At 32.6% G+C, this 20,338-nt stretch overlaps 1 protein-coding gene across 2 annotated transcripts in view; it reads left to right on the forward strand.

Annotated features, from left to right (window-relative positions):
• LOC145583792 (uncharacterized) overlaps positions 1-17,646 on the forward strand; it is a 30,154-nt gene extending 12,508 nt beyond the window's left edge. The window contains exons 7-20 of one of the 2 annotated variants that reach the window (XM_081640772.1): positions 1,304-1,364; positions 3,252-3,574; positions 4,769-4,906; positions 5,979-6,095; positions 8,488-8,574; positions 9,485-9,607; positions 9,718-9,838; positions 10,486-10,611; positions 11,173-11,304; positions 11,796-11,938; positions 12,134-12,274; positions 14,784-15,104; positions 15,429-15,596; positions 16,914-17,646. In XM_081640772.1, the coding sequence (XP_081496898.1) occupies positions 1,304-1,364; positions 3,252-3,574; positions 4,769-4,906; positions 5,979-6,095; positions 8,488-8,574; positions 9,485-9,607; positions 9,718-9,838; positions 10,486-10,611; positions 11,173-11,304; positions 11,796-11,938; positions 12,134-12,274; positions 14,784-15,104; positions 15,429-15,533 (1,938 nt within the window). In that variant the 3' untranslated portion in view covers positions 15,534-15,596; positions 16,914-17,646. The remainder of the gene's footprint in view (positions 1-1,303; positions 1,365-3,251; positions 3,575-4,768; positions 4,907-5,978; positions 6,096-8,487; positions 8,575-9,484; positions 9,608-9,717; positions 9,839-10,485; positions 10,612-11,172; positions 11,305-11,795; positions 11,939-12,133; positions 12,275-14,783; positions 15,105-15,428; positions 15,597-16,913) is intronic. The other variant, XM_081640767.1, reaches the window with a different exon arrangement.
• The last annotated feature ends 2,692 nt before the right edge of the window (positions 17,647-20,338 follow it).

A 20,338-nucleotide genomic window follows, 5' to 3' on the forward strand; every position in this document is an offset into this window, starting at 1 on the left:
CTTGACCACCATTGAAAACACCAACCGACCACCAACACCACCGCCCAACCACCTCAACTATCACCTAACCACTGCAACTACCGCCCATACACCTACAGAATCACTGCTCAGACGCCAATAAACCACCGGCGCGCTAATGCCACCACCCAGCCACCACCGAAACTACCCAAATCCACCGGAAAAAAATACAATCTTCCCCAAAAATACCCAGATCCGTCAGATTACCCACCACATTCATTACCAATTACCCACGAAAATCATCACACCCACCACAAAACCACCCAAAAAACCCTAACCATCTCAATAAGAAACCATAACCACCCCATAAACAACCTCCAAATACCCAAAAAAACAACACATAACAATCTAAAAACATACAACCTTCTAGATCTACCAAAATATTACCTAAAAAAAGAGAGAGGGTTGACATCCACATTTACCCATGGAGTTGGTGCGGCGGTAGATGAGGGAGGGGTGGCGGTGTTGCAGGGAAAGGGGAGTAGCGTCGCCGGAAGAGAGGGTGGGGGCCGATGAAGGGGGGTGGGGGAGCTTGGCGCCGCTGTGGGGGTAGGAGGCTTGGATCGGAGTTGGTTGTTGCCCTTGTTGGCTGTGCGGTTGTTTTCAAACTTCATTCCATTCTTTTGATGTAAAACAAACAACCTATTATCAATGAGGGAATTGCTTTCCATTCCCACTCTTTCCCTTTCTTTAAATCATTCCCTTTCCCCTTTGCGAACCAAACGGCCCCTTAAAGTAGATTTCTCTTTTATATAAAGCAAATAAGTACAGATGAAAGTTAATCTTTAAATGACAGGCATTAATGTGCTTTAGCCAAGAGTTGATACTGGTGCTGCATCCAAAGTTGACACAAGGAGTATGGAAAAGCCTTTTCTACCAATGATATGATTCTACACAATTTATAGGGCTCTACACATGATGGGATACCATGTTGTTTGTTGTTTCTAGATGATATATATTATTGGGGGATGAGACTTGACTTGTGGCTAATTCTGATTGAAGCTGTGATTGCAAAATTTAGTGCGGTGTCATTATAGTGCTGTGGGTTTGAATGAGGATGTAGTATCTTAGATGAGGCATGTCCCATAGATGAACGTTAGACTTTAGATTGATATGAATACGTTCCTGAACTTATTTGTTATTTGCATGAAACACTTATCATATTTGGCCATATAACTGCACCTTCTACTGCTATTTTCAGTCAGCCTTTATAACTTCAAATCTGAACTCTTACCATGTATCTGTCTTTAGAGAATCAGTTTTTAAATTATTCATGATGATGCAGACAAATGCTGAAAAAGAAGTGTTGCATGCTTTTGAGAGAGACATGCCTAATGATTCTACTGGTATGCAATGATTCTCAATACTATGCTTTGATCTTTCCTTTTTTTTAAATGCTTAAGAAATAAGTACAAATTAATTAACTGTTATTATGAATAAAGATGATTGAAAAACAATGCTTACCTGTGCTGTAAAAGCTTTCTTGTTTGTGGTCATAAAATTTTGTATGCCTCGCTTGATAACCAGTAGTTTTCAATTTGTATATCTATTCTGCATTTGGAGGCAATTGCTCAATGCTCAGTGTTTGATGATAACTTAAAAAATGATAGTGTTTTCTTGACTTAGGTGACATACTCAAATTTTACAGATTTTCATGACAATTCTGTTTGTTTTGTATACTGTGTTGCCCTTATCGGTATCTGCTTCACTGATGATATTTCTGCTTATTCTTAAACAAATTATTATTACTTTTATATTGTTTCTCTAAGGTCTTACGAAGAAAATCTTTCATTACAATATTTTAAGCCCTAAAATTGTTGTTGCATTTTCATTTTTGTCCCTTGTGGCTATATTTCTTAAAGGTTTCGTTAGTTCTTCTTTTCTTTGGTACTTCTCTATTTCTTATAGGAAATTAAAGCTTGTCGTTTAAAATTTTCCTCCAATCCCTAGATCATAGTGCTTACACCATTAAAATTTTGGGCTTACTGTCAAAATATCGCCTGTTGAATTTTGATACAGCAATTTATGACAAGCTTCTCGTTTCTGTTTTTGCAAAGCATTTAGTTCATTAGAATCTTTGGTTTACTTTTCATCTGCTTCAGCTACTCAAATTTTTTGCCTATTTGGATATATATGACTAGGTCTTCTAGTCGCAGCTTTTATATCCTACCTACAAGAATGAAAAAGTGACAAAAGGAAGTTTTGCAAGAAAATTTTTTCATGCCTTTTATATAATCTGCCTTTTGTGCTTAATATTTGTCTATCTTTGTCACTTATTGACTCTTTTGACTACCCACAAAGTAAGTCATGGCCCTGTACCACCTGATAAAGCACCACCTTCTAAGCTATGAGAGAAAAGATATCATTAGAGAGAGAGAGAGAGAGAGATGGTGTTTAGGGAGAACGCTTAACTAGTGTCTAGATAGATAGAAAGAGAGGGAGAACTGGTATTTAGGGAGAATGCTCAACTAGTATATTGAATATATATCACACTTAACATATTGAGAGAGAGAGAACTGGTGTTTAGGGAGAATGCTTAACTAGTATATATATAGAGAGAGAGAGAGAGATGCTGGTGTTTAGGCAGAATGCTTAACTAGTGTATTGAATATATATAACGCTTAACAGACTCAATGGAGAATGCTTTTCAGATTCAACTGGCGTTTAGGGTCTAAAATGCTTCTCATCTTCTTATATGAGCCTAGATGTTGTTTATAAGAAAATGTCTTTTCTATTGTTTTCAAAAAAAAAAAAAAAAAAAAAGAAAAAAGAAAAAAAAAAAAAAGAAAAAAAAAAAAAAAGAGATTTATAGCTAAAAAAAGAGGATAAGTTTTCATTTACTATATGTCATGTCGTTTTGGAGAGAAAATATTCACATAATTACTTCAAGTGTCCCCCACGGTTATTACTTTAATAATAATTTATAGATTATGTCCACATGCTGGCTTTGGATAGGATTTTGAGGAAAAGATTTCAAAAAGAATCTAATAGATAGAATTGATGACATGATGTGCTACTGTTCTCAGCTTGGCCTTGTGGTTGAATTTGAATCCTGCCATCCCACTGCAAGATGAGCTTATGTGTTGCACCGCGTTGGCAATTTTGTTTTTTGAACCTCTTGTCAGAAAGTGGTGTGTTCTAATTAAAGTAATGATTTTGAAAAAAGTTTTTTTTTTTTTTTTTTTTTTTTTTTTTTTTTTTTTTTTTTTTTTTTTGTCATGTCTTCAATGTAGGCCATATTTTGATCGTTGGCAAATTGAAGGATCTTGTGCCAGTTCTCGTCAACTGCTTCTATGGCTTAATGTCAGAGGCCTACTCTCAACCTCAACTTGATTCACATTCTTTTGACTGCATGCAATCTACACTTCATAGCATAGATCTAATTGTCCGTTACAAGGTGTATGGAATCAGCAAGTATCAACAAGATGTACATACTTCTATGTCCTCTAATCCAAGCACAGAGATCCATGCACAGGATGAGAAGTTCCCTTTACTTCTGTTGGATAAGTTGTTTGCTGTTTTCCCCATGCAACCAACTCGTGCTGTTTCTGAGGAGGTATTCACTTTTTTTTTTTATAAGTGCTTACATACTTTTTGTGATCCTCATGACTTACACAAAACATGTTCTGTTGTGATGTCTGCATGATATCCTGAATATTTTGTTTTCGGAATAGGCTGGTGGAGTTGCATCCTCATCATTTCCAATAAGAATATTCTACTTGAGATATTCTGATGATGAAAGTAGGATAGCTCCAATTTTAATTGCTTGCTAGGAATCTTGCGTAATAATCTAGAAACTAGAACCTATATAGAAGAAGGTAAAAGTATTGTGAAAAAAATTCACTTTTGGACTATTTTAGTGCTTTTTGGAATTGAAATTCAGTCAGGACTGCTTTAAAATCAAGAAATTTCAAAATTCCTTAGTTTTCTGGTTAGATTATTTCTTCTCCAAGTGCTTTTGTTCAAGTGACTAAGTGTTAAGTATGGGATTCAAACCCATCTTATCTGCTCTAAAGTGGAGAATCTGACCATCCTCATCTTCATAGTGATTGGGTGAACTTCCAAAAATCTCGATTAATTCTCAAGTCAGATAACACAACTGAGGAATAACATAGGGATTAAGCTGTATATATATGCTAAAACAAACTTCGAAAGCTAGAGACTACTATTACGAAACAAACTTGGAAAGCTAGAGACTACTATTACGAAACTAAATACCTAGAGTGAGAATATCATTTGCTACAACTATTATGAATGCTACAGAACACATAAAATGAAGAAATGCACTTTTGGGCCCATGATTCATTCCCATAATAATTTAGTTGTGCATTTACTATTAGCTGTATAAGGCGAGACATAAATTCCATCTCATCTCTTATAATCTAACTTGGTGAAGGTGACATTGCTAAGAACAGTGTCTTGTATGTATATTCTTTCAATGTGCTTGCTTTTTGTACTTTCATTGCATGATATTGTTGCTTGCTTTTCATGGTTTTTCACTTGTGTTCCTCTGAACATAGAATTATGCATGAAGATAATATCCTATAAAAGTTTGAGGTTGCTTTTCTTCTTGTGTTCTCCCCTGAAAGATTTAAAGAAGAATTTCTTATATGCATGTCTTATATGTATGACCTCTGTTGTCCTATGGAAAATAATTGCTACCTATGCAACTTGTTTAATCATGCTAGCTGCTGGATTTATAAGTGGTTGTGGTTGTTATTTGATTCACCTTTTTGTTTTTGGTTGACAGGATGATCACTATGATCGCAGATATTACATATTAAATGCTGTAATATCCCGAATATTCTTTACTTTCAACCAATACATCTCCCCGCTTCCTGTTTTGTGCGAAAGGTTCTTGAGCTTCTTAAAAGACTGGCTTTTTGAGGTTTGTTCTCTTGTTACATATTCGTTGAACTCGACAAATAATATATGACTGGCTACAGATTCTGCATGTGGGGGTAGTGAACTGACTTTGAGGCCTTAAGGGGAAGCCGGACAGGGGCATTTGGAGAATGAAAATACAACATCTTTGAGCTTGGGTGTGTCCTTCAAATATTTACATCAAATCAGGCTAGACCAGAAATGTTATACCACATAAGATTAATACGTGTAAATTTTTTAATTAAAGTAGTTTATTATAGGGGAAGAGAACACAATTTTACAGTGGGTTAAACTAACTTTGCTACCGTATATTTATGGGCTAAGGCTGCTGGGGTTTTCTAGATTATACAACAGGGGAGATACAAAGGAACTGGGCTATTTTGTAAAATTATTAAGTAATTCTTTGCAAGACTGTGTCCTTTTGTTGTCTTCTCTTATTTTGCTGTGTTTATTAATATTTTTCTTATGTATAGAGAGAGAAATAATTGTTTTTAGGAAATTAAAATAAACACCCTGAATATGATACTGAGTCTTCTGGCAGATCTTATTACATGAATCAATAATCTGCATGGGATAATGGATGTGGCATGTACAGAAAACAATTGATAATTATAATTGATGGATTTTATTTTTCTCTGTAGAATAGCATAGTTATCACAGTTGTAGAAATCATGTGATGATGAGTCTGGTAAACTTTAATGAGAATCTAACACGATTGACTTTGGTATATCTGCCAGAAGTATATTTTCGAGTTCAAGTTAAATTCCGGTTCTTGAAATTACTTTATTTCTCTGGCCTTCCCCTAACTATTCCGTTGCAAAATGGACATTAGCTGCTTTGATGACATATGACGCCCTTATTGTCTTTACTGCCAACTTATTCAACGAGTTTATTCTCGTGTGGATTTACAGTCATCGACCCATTAGTCACTTCATAGACCTTTTCTTCTGGCAATTGTATCTCTATTATTCATATTATTTTGGGCCTATCATCCTTGGAAAATTGATATTGTGATTATTGCTATATGTTTCTCTTCTTTATCTACTATGTAACATGTTTTTGGTTTCAACTTGCAGTTGTATAGAAGTAACGTTTCCGATAAAGCATTTTATGACAAGCAACTGCCTTCTCTGGTTCCTTTTATTCCATACCTTGTATCAACTGTAGATGACCAAGATCATCACCTTCTAAAGGTCTGTTCCCTCGCTCATACCTTGATTTTATTCCACTAAATTCCAAAACTTATGGCAATGACTTTGAAGATCTTGGCAGGCATCTTCTTGTGTAAAAAGATGTGATCTAATAAATTCAGAAACTATGGCACACGCTTTTAGGAAGAGATATAGTAATGTAAACATACAAATTAATCTAAATAATTTATACCCGTAATACCTAACCCATCTCCTATCTCTAATCTTGGTGTTAAAATTATTTGATCAAGTTGCTCGTTACCTACTTTAATCAACTTCTAAAAAAGCGTGCCTATAGGTTGTGTTGCAAATAAAAGAAAACAGGGGAAGTACATCATTACCTTGTGGATGTATTGGAATTTTCAGTGGTCTGCTGAATCGTCGATATTGTGATTCCAATGTAATTTATATTTCCATGTTTTCCTATGATTTTTTTTTTTTATTGACATATTGTACGAATTTATTTTTTTTCTTAAAAAATATGCACCAAGGATTGTTTTCTGCATAATGATATCTGGTCCATCTTGATGAAATAACAAGGGAAGGCAGATTTAATTATTATAGTGTGTAAAGCCATTTATAAAAATAATAAAAATGTAAGTGCTTATATAGTCACTTATGTGAAATTTGTAATTCTTGTAAAAGAAATCAGAACATAAGTGCTGATACCAATGCAATACTAGTTGAGATTCTAGATTAAGGTGGAAACATGGGACATAATTCTTGTAAAAGAAAAGTAGGTCATGTAACTCTTGAACTAATTAGAAATAAGGGGATGTTGGTTTGGATGGGGTATAGGGAATGAAATTGAAACGGATAAAGGGGGAAAGGAAAGTATTACCCTTTGATATAATGTGCTGTCTGTGTGAGTTATTCACCCCCTTCCTCTTCTCTCCACCGATACCAACTCCATCACTCTTATGTTGATCAAAGGTTGTTGGGTATTTAAGGGTTAGGGGTAAGAGTTATTCCTGTGTGTGTGTATTTGTCTGTGTGAAGGGGGGTGGGGGGGGAATTATGAAGGAAATTGGGGAATTGTAAGCGTAAAGGGGATGGAAAAACTGAACAAACAAACATTTTTAAGGGAATTAAGATAGTTGATTACCTTTCCCATTCTTGAAATTCCCAAACCAAACTCCCCTTAATTGGTAATGAATAGTCTACTTCAAGTTGTTTGGAATTCTATAGTTGTGGTTTATAGGTGTAAAGTTGATGAAATAATTTTTTCAGTCTGTAGTGTGGTTAGGAGAGACCAGATGTTATTTTGTGAGCTGGGATAGGTCAAGGGTGGTTTGGGTTTCAAACGTATAGTTCCTGAAAACAATTTTTTGTTGATGATGATTGTGGGCTTGTGGCACCAGTTCTTATGAATTCGGAACTCTATGATGACCATCTGAATGCCATTCAGGTATGAGAGTTGTGTTTATGACTTGGATCTGTTAAGAGCAATAACACTTACATTTAGAAATCTTTGGCTAATCACTCAGGGCTGTTCTATCTTTGTCTTATGTTGGCTGGAGGACATCTCCACTTTTTATCCAATCATAGATTTTTTTTTCTTACCTGAGACTGTTATGGTTTAATAAGTGTAGAGGTGTTTTATTGTGTCTCTCTTTTCGTATATCTCCAGCCTACTTCGGCTGGGGAAAAATAGGACCTACAGAGGATCAATGTTCTTTTTCCTGTTAGCTTAGCTGGATAAATATGTGCAATGGAAAGAGAACATTTATTGACCAAAATGGAGAGTTACAAGCTACATAAATGGGAGTAGGTTCTGCTTGTAAATTTGTATTCTTGCTCATGTAAGGGAAAAAAGATATCACCTATAAGCTGATTTATTTATCTGGATTTTCCACAATGGTGAATCACATATACAAGCTGTTACTTCAAATTAAAGATTATTAATAGTCTTAGTGTCTTGTATAGTTGTATGGTTGTTGAACTCTATAAGAGGATAATCAATACTTCCTCCGTTCTGTTAATATTGCAACAATGGACTTTTTGCACTATTCATCACTCTTGTTTGACCTTATAATATGATTTATACGTTAAGCAAAATATAATCATGTGAGATCTTGTTGGATTCGTCTCATAAAATACTTTCACAATATCAACTTTTTATAATTTTTACTCTTATACAATTATAGATATTTAACATATAAAATGTGCATTGAAATGCGTAATTTCATCCTTGTTGCAATATTAATAGAACGGAGGAAGTATTTATTTATCGTCTGCTGAAAAATATATTGGTTTCGTGACTCATGATGATTTTTGACATCATACCTGATATCTGGATAATACAGTGTTCTAAATGGTTTTTGTTTCAGTTAACCTTGTCTGATTCTATAATGTTTTTGTCCACTTATGTATACTTATTTAAAATAAATTGCAGGCTTTTACTACAGCATTTGGGAATTGCAGTCCTGAATCATCATTAAAAATGGCTTGCCTGGAAGCTGTTGAAGAGATGCTTGTTCTTGTAAGCTATCATAAACTTGCATTTATGGTTTTATATTTGTTAACAAAATAATTTATACAAACAGAAGGGTGGTGGAGAGGACTATCATCCTGGTATCTTAAGGATAATATAAATTACTGTCATAAACTGCAGAAACTGTTTTTTTTTCTTTTATATATATATTTCTAATAAGCTCAACAAGAGAAAGATTTGTCATCAACTGCTTTTTAATGTGAAAACTGTGACAGTGAAGATAGAAAAGCTTACTATTTTGTCATCAGTTGCTTTACTATGTGAAATCTGTGAGAGTGAAGATGGAGGGGACAAGAGATAGAGAGAGTAAGGATCAGTTGCTTAGCTATGTGGTCATTGTGAGAATGAAGACATAAAAGGGGGGGGGGGGGGGGGAGTTGAAGGAAACTAATTTTATGTGTCATTGTGACTTGTGAGAATGAAGATGGAAAAGGGGGGAAAACCCCGGGGGGGGTTGGGGGGGCGCTGTTGAAGGAACCTGAACAGAAAATATTTGTTGGTCAATATCTTCCACAGATACAAAATTGGCCATCATGGTTCAGTTATAAAATAAGGAAAATTGACACTAGCAGTCCCAACTATCAACGTTCTTTAAAAGGATCAAACTATTGATTAACTCATAGCAATCCCAATTAGAGGGGGATCCTTCTCAAAACAGTCCTTGACCTCTTATGAATCATTAATGGCTCCATGTAGGCACCTCCCTTCATTCGCTATCTTTTTCTCTCTCCTTTCCTTTCCTTTCCTCCCTCACGCCCTTTGGTTGTATGAGGTAATATTTTGAAGTTGGTCGTCTTATTAATTTTATTAACCTTAAGGTGTCATGATGATAACGGTTGATTTTGGATTACCATGTACTATGTGATAACCATGCTAAAGCCACCTTTGCTGATTGCAGAAACAAGAAATCCTATTTTCAGATGCCGCTGATAAAGAAATACTGGACTGTCAGAAGACTTGGATACACGAGATTGGGCTGCTTCTGAATTCAATTAGCAATAAAAGGCCATCAAGCTTCCGTGTATGAGCACAGCCTGCCTTTGTAGATATCACAAATAATGGCTTCATGTTTCTTTTTGGCTTTCATAATGACTTAATTTTCCCCTACATGTCATCGTATCAATTTGACAGGCAGTGTTGCATCTTTTGCTTCGCCTAGGACAAATTGGACTGTCAAACAGCGATCTTGCAGTGGAATATGACAAACTACAGGATGAATTGCAAAAGTATTACTGCATAAAATCAGAGAATGGTGAATTCATAGCTCTTTTTCTCTTTTCTTTGCGGGTGTCATCTTCATCATCAATAGTGATGTTTTGGTCTTTGGATCAAATAGGATAACAAGATGAGCGAGAGGAATTACATTTATACTTTAGACTAATTATTATCTAACTGTCTGTTAACTTGACTGTTTCATCCTCCAATCATTGGTGTGCTCAATTGTGTAACTAAAGATAGTGGTATTTAAAAAATAAAGCATTCATTTAATACTATACCCTAATTGGCTCTGTTGATAAACAGGATGATTGGAGATTGCAGGGACACACCTCCTTTTATTTTTCAATTTGCTAAAAGGTGGTCACAGCAATTTTACTATTAAGATGAGATTAATTACATCTCTAGGATTGATGTGGTGTAGCCATAGTGAAAGGAGTGATAATCTTAATGTGTACTATATAGTTTTCTGATTTTATATTCCTTTTTGGCTTCTTCATTGTTCATACCAATTTTTTTAAAAAAATGTGTTTCATATACGTTCATCTCCTTTCCTTGCTTGTCAATCTTTTTTGCATTTGCTCCGCCGCTTTCTTCTGTTTGTTTTTAAGATTCGGTATTAACCCTTCCCTCTACCCCAAGCATATTGTGCTGTCCTTTGATCATATTCTTTTTGTATTGCAGGTCATATATCTTATGGCCCTTTTATGGAACTTTCCAAAGAATCTCAAGAACTTTCCATTTGCTGTCTCTATTACTTTTCTTGTCTGAAAGGACAATTACTTGCCTCACTGGCATTATGCTGCTTATGTAAGCAATTTCTATCTTGTATGCTAGAAAATTGATGTCAAATATAAGTTCACCTGAAACAATAGAATTGGTAGTACCATGTGGTATTATACATTGAAGTTCAGTACTTACTCTGGTCTTTGTTAATTGCAATGTTGAGGATTTCACGCTTGCAATGCATATCTTTTACCATTAATAACTTGAATTATGTTTTTAGTAAGAATTGTATAAATTTACTATTTTGAAAGTATACATCAAACAAAATCTCTCATGACTATTTTTCCAAATGTATTAATTAAAAATAGGCGATCAAAAGGGTGTGTGAGTAATTAAAAATTCCAAACGTTGCGATTAAAAAAGACCGGAGGAAGTATTATATCTAGATTCATTGGAGCATGTCAAAAGAGACTATTTATGCTGCTTGCTACAGTGTCTGGATGAAATAGTTTAGCTTAATTCATGAGTAGTCGTCTTCTGTGGAGCCTTAAACCATGAATCTTGATATTTGGGAGGGAAGTTAAATCTTTCCTTTTTAGCTATTTGGCTGCTGTGCTTAAATATTTTTTTCTATTATTGATTCAGCTCATTCCTTGGAGCCCTCTGTCTTATTTCGGATCATAGAAGTCCTACATTCATCTTATAACGCTGGTCACATCCATGTTGTTGACTACATCAGTTTCTTGGTCACTTTACTTTCACAATATGAAATATCTGGTAAGTGATGTACCCATTTCATTACCGTTGCCATTAACTTTCACTATATGAAATATCTGGTAAGATCAAGACGGTAGAGTTGAAAATTCAGTTCCTATGGAACACAATAAGCAGCCTCAAGGTGAATAGTAGCTTCAGTGGAAAGGATTGTTAAAGTGACCCTTGCTAGTAAAATGATTCACATGTACATGGCCTTTATCAAACACAGAGGTGAATCTGAGGTACCCATTGGGGGTGGGTGATGTAATTTTGAACCCATGGAATTGGCTCTCTATGGAAAGAAAAAATGTGGGATGAATTTTGTAGCAATTGTTAATTGTGATGTTTCTTATCTAAAGAAGGAATTCATCATCAGGGTTTGATTTATTATTTTCTCATTGAATATTAAGGATGTCTTGTGACTCTTGTCTGGTTTTCTTCGTGTATGACAATTTATTTTTCTTATTCAATCAATATAATACAGTTTGTTGTTTTTTGCCTTGTCATTGCAGAGAAAACCTGTAGCTTAATATTGAAGGAGGCTAATCTAGCAACTTTTAGATCTGTCACTGGACGTGTCTGCTGTTTCCTAAGTCAGATGGGAGATCCATCACTGCTTTTTCAGATATTAGAGGATGTTGTTCTTGACCATATAGTGAGTTGGCTAATTTTTTTCACATCTTTTGAGTAGCTCTCATTGTTGTTTACTCTTTCTCCCGTGTCCCAGTCTTTTATATTAACCCTACTCTTTAGTGGACTATCCAAACTGTATTAATTTTGAATATGCTGATTCATCCATACAACTGGTGTAATTTCTCATGGAATTTTGACTGTATCTTTTTTTCCTCAGTCACAGAAATTACCTATTCATAACACTTGTGCATTAATGGGGATGCTTATAACTGTGGACTCCAGACCGACAAGACTTTCAGAGAAAAGCATCATTAAACTTGGTGATATTATGTTGAGTTACATGATTGATGTTGCACTTGTAAGTGTTATTTTGTTTCACTCTTGCTCCTTAACCTCACCATTATTCTGTCACAATTGGCATGCCTATATGCACACACTTGTGGCTTTTTTTTTTTTTTTTGGCTTGCTGTCCAAAATTGTATTGAGTGATTTTTTTTTTTTTTTGAAAAATTCCATTTATGTTTTCAAAATTGTGTGAAAGTTGCTCTTGTGGAACTGTCACATTTTGCTGGCATACCTCTTTTTTCTATTGACCATGATTGTAAAAATTGATTAAGCCTTTTTTGTCACTGCTGCATGTGTGAACTCATTCGTTTTTTCTTATCATATTACTAGTTTTGTGCCCCGTGCAATGTCCGGGTTGTTTATTAAATTTTGAAATAAATTTTTAATCTATATGTCAAATTTCAAAATATATCTCTAATACAAAATTAATTAGAAATTGATGTGTTTTTATGACGATTTAAACTATGTAGTAGTCATTTAATTGACTAATAATAATATTGGTATTTTTTTAAAGTTATAATCTATTTCTTTTTTAAATAAAATTATAATTCAATTTACACGTATGAAATATTGGTATTTAATCGAAAATAAAACTCTCAACTAACAATTTTACCCTAAAATTCTATCCAAATTTGATTGAAAATAGAATTCTAAACTAATTTTTTTACCCTATGAAGTCTATCTAAATATATCCAACGTGGCGCGACACTTGGCGAAAAATTAGAATGCCAAGTGTCGTTGACTCGTGGCCTGGCAAAAAGTTTAGCTTTATATATTAACTAGTTTTGTGCCCGTGCGATGCCCGGGTTGTTTATTAAATTTTAAGATAAATTTTTAATCTATATGTCAAATTTTAAAACATATCATTGATACAAAATTACTTAGGAATTGATGTGTAATGTAGTAGGACTAATAATAATAATATTGGTGAAAAATATTTTTTGACCATGTCCGAAATGACTCGTGACCCGACCCGACCTCCCGATTGACAGGTCTACACACAGTAATAAAATTACATTAGATTGTGAAGTATATTATTTTAATTGATTAGAATATATTATAAAGGATTTTTTTGTGAAAAACTACCTTTTAAACTCCAGATTTTGCGAAAAACTACCCTAAAGACAAAATGTTGTAATTAACTACCTTATAAAATATAAAATGTTGTAATTGACTACCTTCTACCGAAATGACACATTTGACTTTTATTTCTCGACGTTGACCATGTCACGTGACCCTTTAATGACTTTAATCCCCCTCTTTTCCCCAAATTTTCCCGCTTTACACCAATTCAGCCCATATAATTATCAAAGGGGTTGCAAATAAACAATCTAAAATATGATTAATCGTATTGTTAAGGAAAAGAGTTGGTATAAAGTGGGAAAATTTGGGAGAAAGGGGAGAATTAAGTCATTAAAGGGTCATGTGACCCTCACATGACATGTTCAATACTTGAAAATAAAAATCAAATGTGTTATTCCGGTGGGAGGTAGTCAATTACAACATTTTATATAATATAAGGTAGTTAATTACAATATTTTATACTTTATAAGGTAGTTAATTACAACATTTTGTTTTTAGGGTAGTTTTTCGCAAAATTCAAAGTTTAAAAGTTAGTTTTTCACAAAATATCCTATTATAAATGATGGATGTGGTACATTTTGAACTAATTCGTTCGCTCCAAAAAAATATTATGATACAAAAAAAAAAAAAAAATTATATGATAATTTATGAGCATTAAAATCTAATTATTTTTTGAATAAAATTATAATTCAATTTGTACATATGAAATATTGGTATTTTATCGAAAATAAAACTCTAAATTAAAAATTTTATCTTAAAATTTAATAAAATTCTAAACTAACTTTTTTATCCTACAAATTTAATTCTATATAACTCTATCATGCGTACACGATACTTGACGAAAAATTGGAACGCCAAGTGTCGTTGTCTCGTCACCTGGCTAAAAGTTTAGCTTTATATATTAGTTATATGATTATTATATGATTTTGCACTTTTGGATGTCTTCCATCTAGATAATTACATCTCCAAGCTTCCATCTTGACTTACATTTATCTCCACTTTTTTTTTCTTTCCTTTTTTTTTTTTTTTTTTTTTTTGTGGTTTGTTAATGGTGATCAGATTCTATATGTGCTCTTTTCTGCATGATATGTGTATTTAGGCCATAAATACTGTTTAGGCCATTGGAACATATTTTTTTGGCAAGTTTTTAAATCTTACATTCCTTGCAGATCTTTACAATAGTGGAAAGACATAGTTTATTAAAAGAAGGAAAATGAATCCCTTTTTATCCCTATCCCGCTCCCTTTTCTATTCTTTACGTAGTATAATTGAAAATAATTCCCTCTAGATTTCCTTGAAATTCCCTAGTCCAAAAACACTATATGCCTGATAATGATGATAATTTTTTTTCTGGTATTGTGAACTTCTGTTTTCAATGGTTACTAGTCGATTGTTGAACATTATATGAGGGCTCACTTGAGTTTATGGTCTTTATGCAGTTGTTTCCGGTACCCGAGGAGGAGCAAAAGGCATCCAGTAACTTCTATGCATGGCACGATTATCTCCTTCCTTGCTTTTTTCTGCTGGATAGAAGCTCCACATTTTGTAAACTTCTACTTGATAGAATGGTATCTTTGGTTGGTGAATCTGGTGAATTACCTTTCTTGAGAGACACTCAGCTTACACGAGATCATCCTAGAAAAATAAGAGCTCTTGTTTCCATTTTTATAATGATGTCCATGGATAGCAAAATGCGAACAGTTCTTTCTACATGCCAGACAGAAATTGATAACATTTTTCAGAGCATACTCTTACTACAGGTTTGTGCATTGTTTATGACTTTCATCTCTTGAAATTCCTTTTTTTTTTATAGGACAACCCTTGAAATCCTTCTGTTTTTGAGAAATGCAATCCTTAGTTTCTGAATTTAGGGGTTAATGATAGGATAATATTGCTTTTGCATTTGATCTCTTGAAATCATGGACTCCTTTGTTACATTGTACTCCACAGTGTCGCCTTTCATCTTAAAATTGAGGCTTAAGCTTCTATTAAAGCTGGAACTGAGGCTTTTTGAACTTTAAGTAGTGTTTAATTTGACTCTTGGCACAACACGTTAATTGCCCTGTTCTTTTCCTTTGAAGCAGTCCTCCATGATGAGCAGCATGAACATTGAACAGCAGCATCAGGTACAAAGTTCTGTAGAGAGGTTGAAGAAAAAAATTAGTGAGATGTTCAGCATGACATCCTGATTTTAAATGCACTTTCAAGTCAAGTAGTACAACAGACTTGATCTTCAATCCCGGTGTCATGTGGTAATAATATTTATCTTATTGGGCTTTATCTTTTGCTCTCTTCATTAATGGCATTCTCTCTTATTGTATTGTATAACATATTCAGTGCATTATCTTCTATCTTCTACCCCCCCCCCCCCCCTCTTTCCCCCCACCCTCAAAATGTTTGTAAGAAAACCATAAAAAAAAAAAAAAAAAAAAAAAAAAAAAAAAAAAAAAAACAGAGAATTATGTTGAGAGATTGGTATGAGTGTATAACTTTATGTGGCTTGTGATCTCTGATATTATCGTTGCAACTTAATTTCTGGAAAAAAATATACATTGGAAAAGCCAAATTTAAACCATTACTATATTAAAAATAACATTATAGAGAGAAACTGAAGTATTATACGGAGTATGTGATTGTGTATTCTGGAATCTGGATGGCCAGCCTCACTCCTGCAAATGCTCTTATGTTCTTGAATCTTGATTTTTGTGCTTGCTGATTCCTTATATTGTTATGATAATTTTTTATTATGTAATTACCTGTATTCTGAAAGTGGTTGATAGTATAATAATACGTACTTTTTTATATTAGATGTACTGAATTAAGACATTGAGTCATTTCTGTTCTGATAAAAAAAATATACGATTTCCTCTTTTTAGTTGTACTTTGCCTCTTTTCTTATTAAACTTTGTGAATTATGGCCATTTTTTCATACTGATATATACAAAAATAGTCATGTGTGATCTTGTTAGGAAATACGTAGTACATGTTTTGTTGGTGAATATGCCATTCTAATGGCAGAAAGCCATATAATATTGGGTGTTTGTTTCAATTTTTTTCCTCAAGTCTCTAGTTATAATTTGCTCCCCAGTTTGGTCTTGGGTCAAGTATCTCTATTTTCCCATTCTTTATGCTGCTTGTTTTCAAATTTCAATTTCTCACTTTAACTTCATGCAGCCAGCTTAACTGCTTAAGCATCTAAGCTATATTTAGCTCTTCTGCTTTGAGCTTTTGAGTGTTGGCAACCTGATCACATATGCTCTGCTTCGTTTAATTAAATTGTTATGAATTATGATGGCAAGTGTAAAATACAAATGCTTCCAAAACTAGTACAAGGTATTTATTTTGAATTTTATGAAAAAAAAAAATTATTGTTTTCAACTTTTAGGTTCATATGGTTATTTACAGAGTAATAGCTAGCTCCTAGATGTTCTGCTTAATTTCACTGCCAGTTGATTTATTCAAGGGTGAAAATCTAGTTATCTGGGTGAATTAAGGTATATAAGTTGCCAGAAAGTATAATATTTTGTTTGTGAGAAATATTTTGCTTATTCTTTGCTCTCTTCTCTTAGCAGGGATTATCATCGTGAAAATGGTGGATATATATCACGAAATACACCAAAATTTGAATATATACTTCTCCAGGCTACCAGAGTCGTCGTAGCTGCAATTCAAATGACGGGAGCACTGTTGGGGCTAAGTCGTTACTCACACAATTTTGTTAGGTATATGCTAAACTTGTCTCTATAGTTTAGACTTGGGTTTATGTTCACTGTGGAGCATACATGACTTCTTATATGCAGATGTTTGGAAATTTTCATTAATATTAGTGCTGTAAACTTTACTGTAATATGATTGTGCCCTTCTGAAATTCTTATCCGGTAAATACGAAGCTGATTCCGGCTTAGTTTATCTGATCATATAAATATACGAAGTGTATTTTACTCCATTCCCATTTGTTTTTTACGTTTCCATTTAGGGTGTTCCTTTTTATTCTTTACATCTTTCCTTTTCAGGTCATTGATTTTAGACAAAATTACCCTTGCTTTATAATTAAAGGGTAATGTTATATATATATATAAGCATTAAATATACTTTTGGAAATTGTATAAAATTAGGAATTTATGACAAAAACACGCGTAAATCAGTGTTATTAGTGTTTATATTTTGATGATTTTTTTAATTTTTTACGATTTTTAAGTGTAAATTTAATGCTTATATGTAGCCCTAAGGGCTATGTATAACATTTTCCATAATTTAAATACTCAATTGCCATCTACTTTTCATGTGTAAGGCCCTGTTTGATTCACCTTAATTTTGCTGAACTGAAATTATTTTTACTGAACTGAACTTAATTTTACTGAACTTAAATTATTTTTACTGAACTTAAATTATTTTTACTGATTTTCTGTTATAATTCTTCTTTAAGAAAACTGAATTATACTGAACTGAACTTATTTTTATTGAACTGAAATTAATTTTACTGAACTGAACTTATTTTTACTGACTGAAATTATTTTTACTTAATATTATTTTTTTTAAGGTGAAGAGAACAGGACCTAAATGTACTTTTTATAATATTTTAATTGGTTTTCAATACTTATTATTACTTTCTCTCTCATCTCTCTTCTACTTTTGCCTACTCTTTTTACCCCACATGTACAATATTCCCTTTTTAACTACAATTGTGCCTTTAATGATTGAATTTATGACAATTTACTTCAAATTTACACAATTTCTTAATAACAGCGTATAATTCCAAACGTCAAGAACAAAAGAGAACGGAGGGAGTAGAAAATTATCTCCATACTCTGGCAATTATACCATTCTGGTGTTTTACTATAAGGTCTATAACATGCGAACATCCATGACTACAACGATTAACAAGCTACGGAGTATATTGATTTCAAACCATATGTTTTTTTTTTTTTTTTTTTTTTTTGATCCAAGAGAGGATATTACATCCAAAGAGAAAAAAGAAAAAACAGTAAAGAAAGTAACAAAACAGAATAAAAATAAAAGAATTAAACACTAAGCAGGAACTAAACGGGGCATTGCTACCCCCTCTAGCATCCTCTTGAAGTATCTTCCCAAGTTCATCCGGAGTTTATGATATTCAATTGAGTCTTGAGAGATGCCGCAATTGGTCAATCAATCCGCTGCTCGGTTTCCTTCCATGTAAATATGGATCACTCGAACTTCCCATCTTGAATCCTCGATTAGCTTCTGACAAATGATTTATGTCATGCACACATTCACCACTGCCTCTATCTCCCTGCTGCTGTAGCAGCTTCACACAAGCTTGATTTCAAACCATATGTAAGCCTGAAGTATGTGAGGGAAAGGGAAGTAAATTGACTGCATACACTAGTTCTGCTAAATAAATTAACGATCTACTGATGTAATACTTCCTTCGCTCAATTTTAGTTGATATGTTTCCTATATCACGCTTGACAACACGCAAGTTCAATGATTAATAATTTTAATTATGAATAAGTAAAATTTATTGAAAGTTGATATTATGAAAATATACATTGAGATGATTTTAACAATATCACACATGATTCTTCCAAAAAAAAAAAATGTCACACTTGATTATTTTTTATTCATAAGCATAAATTGCAAAAGCTAGTTAAAATATGTTTTGTAAAAGTGTTGAAAGTCAAAACGTATTAACTAAAAAAGAACGAAGTAAATCTGAGAAATATGAGGGATGCCAGGATTGAGTAGAAAGTGTAATAGTTGTAATATAGGCCTATAGTTTGGTAACTAGTTTAAGTTCCGTGTCATGCTATAACATTAACATTAATTTAACAATTATATATTAACAAAGAATTACATTTATAAACTTCAAAAAAAAAAAAAAAAAAAATTATTTTACCTTTTTTTTATATACAATGATGCATGTAAAGGGTAAATGCTATTGATGCGTTAGACTTTATAAAAAAAAAAAATAATAAAAAAAAATTAGGGGTTATTGATTATTTAGAAGCCATACTATATACCTTATCATATCCCTATTTTGTTGATACAATTTTGACATACGCATTTGTTTATACAAGTTTAATTAACTTTAACTTTATTTTTCTATATATAAAAATCAATTTTTTTTAAAAAAAAGTGAGTTATTCCTATGTTTTTATTATAATATATAAGTCAACTAAGTAACATAATGAAAAATCAAATACTATTATAAAAAAAATAATAAAAAAAAAATATTAGCATGAGATTATTATATAGAAGTAAGGCTTTTCCTAATAATAATATTAACATGAGAATATTATGAAAATATTAGCATGAGAATATTATAGAAATATTGGAGAATATTACAAAAATTAATTAATATAAAACCTACACATATAAGAATATTTCATTAAGAGAATATTACAGGCTATAAATATTTTTCTTGGAAAATTGATGAAATAAAAAAATAAAAAAGGAAAGAAAAATTGGAGGGAAAATTTTTAAGTAATGAATGACATGTGTCATCACTGATTTCGCTTTTAGTATTAAGTTATTGATAAGTCAACTAAGTAACATAATGAAAAATCAAATACTATTATAAAAAAAATAATAATAAAATAAAAAAATATTAGTATGAGATTATTATATAGAAGTAAGGCTTTTCCTAATAATAATATTAACATGAGAATATTATAAAAATATTAGTATGAGAATATTATAGAAATATTGGAGAATATTACAAAAATTAATTAATATAAAACCTACCCGTATAAGAATATTTCATTAAGAGAATATTACAGGCTATAAATATTTTTCTTGGAAAATTGATGAAATAAAAAAATAAAAAAGGAAAGAAAAATTGGAGGGAAAATTTTTAAGTAATGAATGACATGTGTCATCATTGATTTCGCTTTTAGTATTAAGTTATTGATTGATTTTAGAACGATTTCCATAAAAGGATAAAAGATGATCAATCAATAACTAATGTTGTTTTTCCCTCTAACTTTTAATTAATAATCTAAATTAAAAAAAA

This window comes from Chenopodium album, chromosome 2, assembly GCF_948465745.1.
Source record: "Chenopodium album chromosome 2, dcCheAlbu1.1, whole genome shotgun sequence".
NCBI lineage: Eukaryota > Viridiplantae > Streptophyta > Magnoliopsida > Caryophyllales > Amaranthaceae > Chenopodium > Chenopodium album.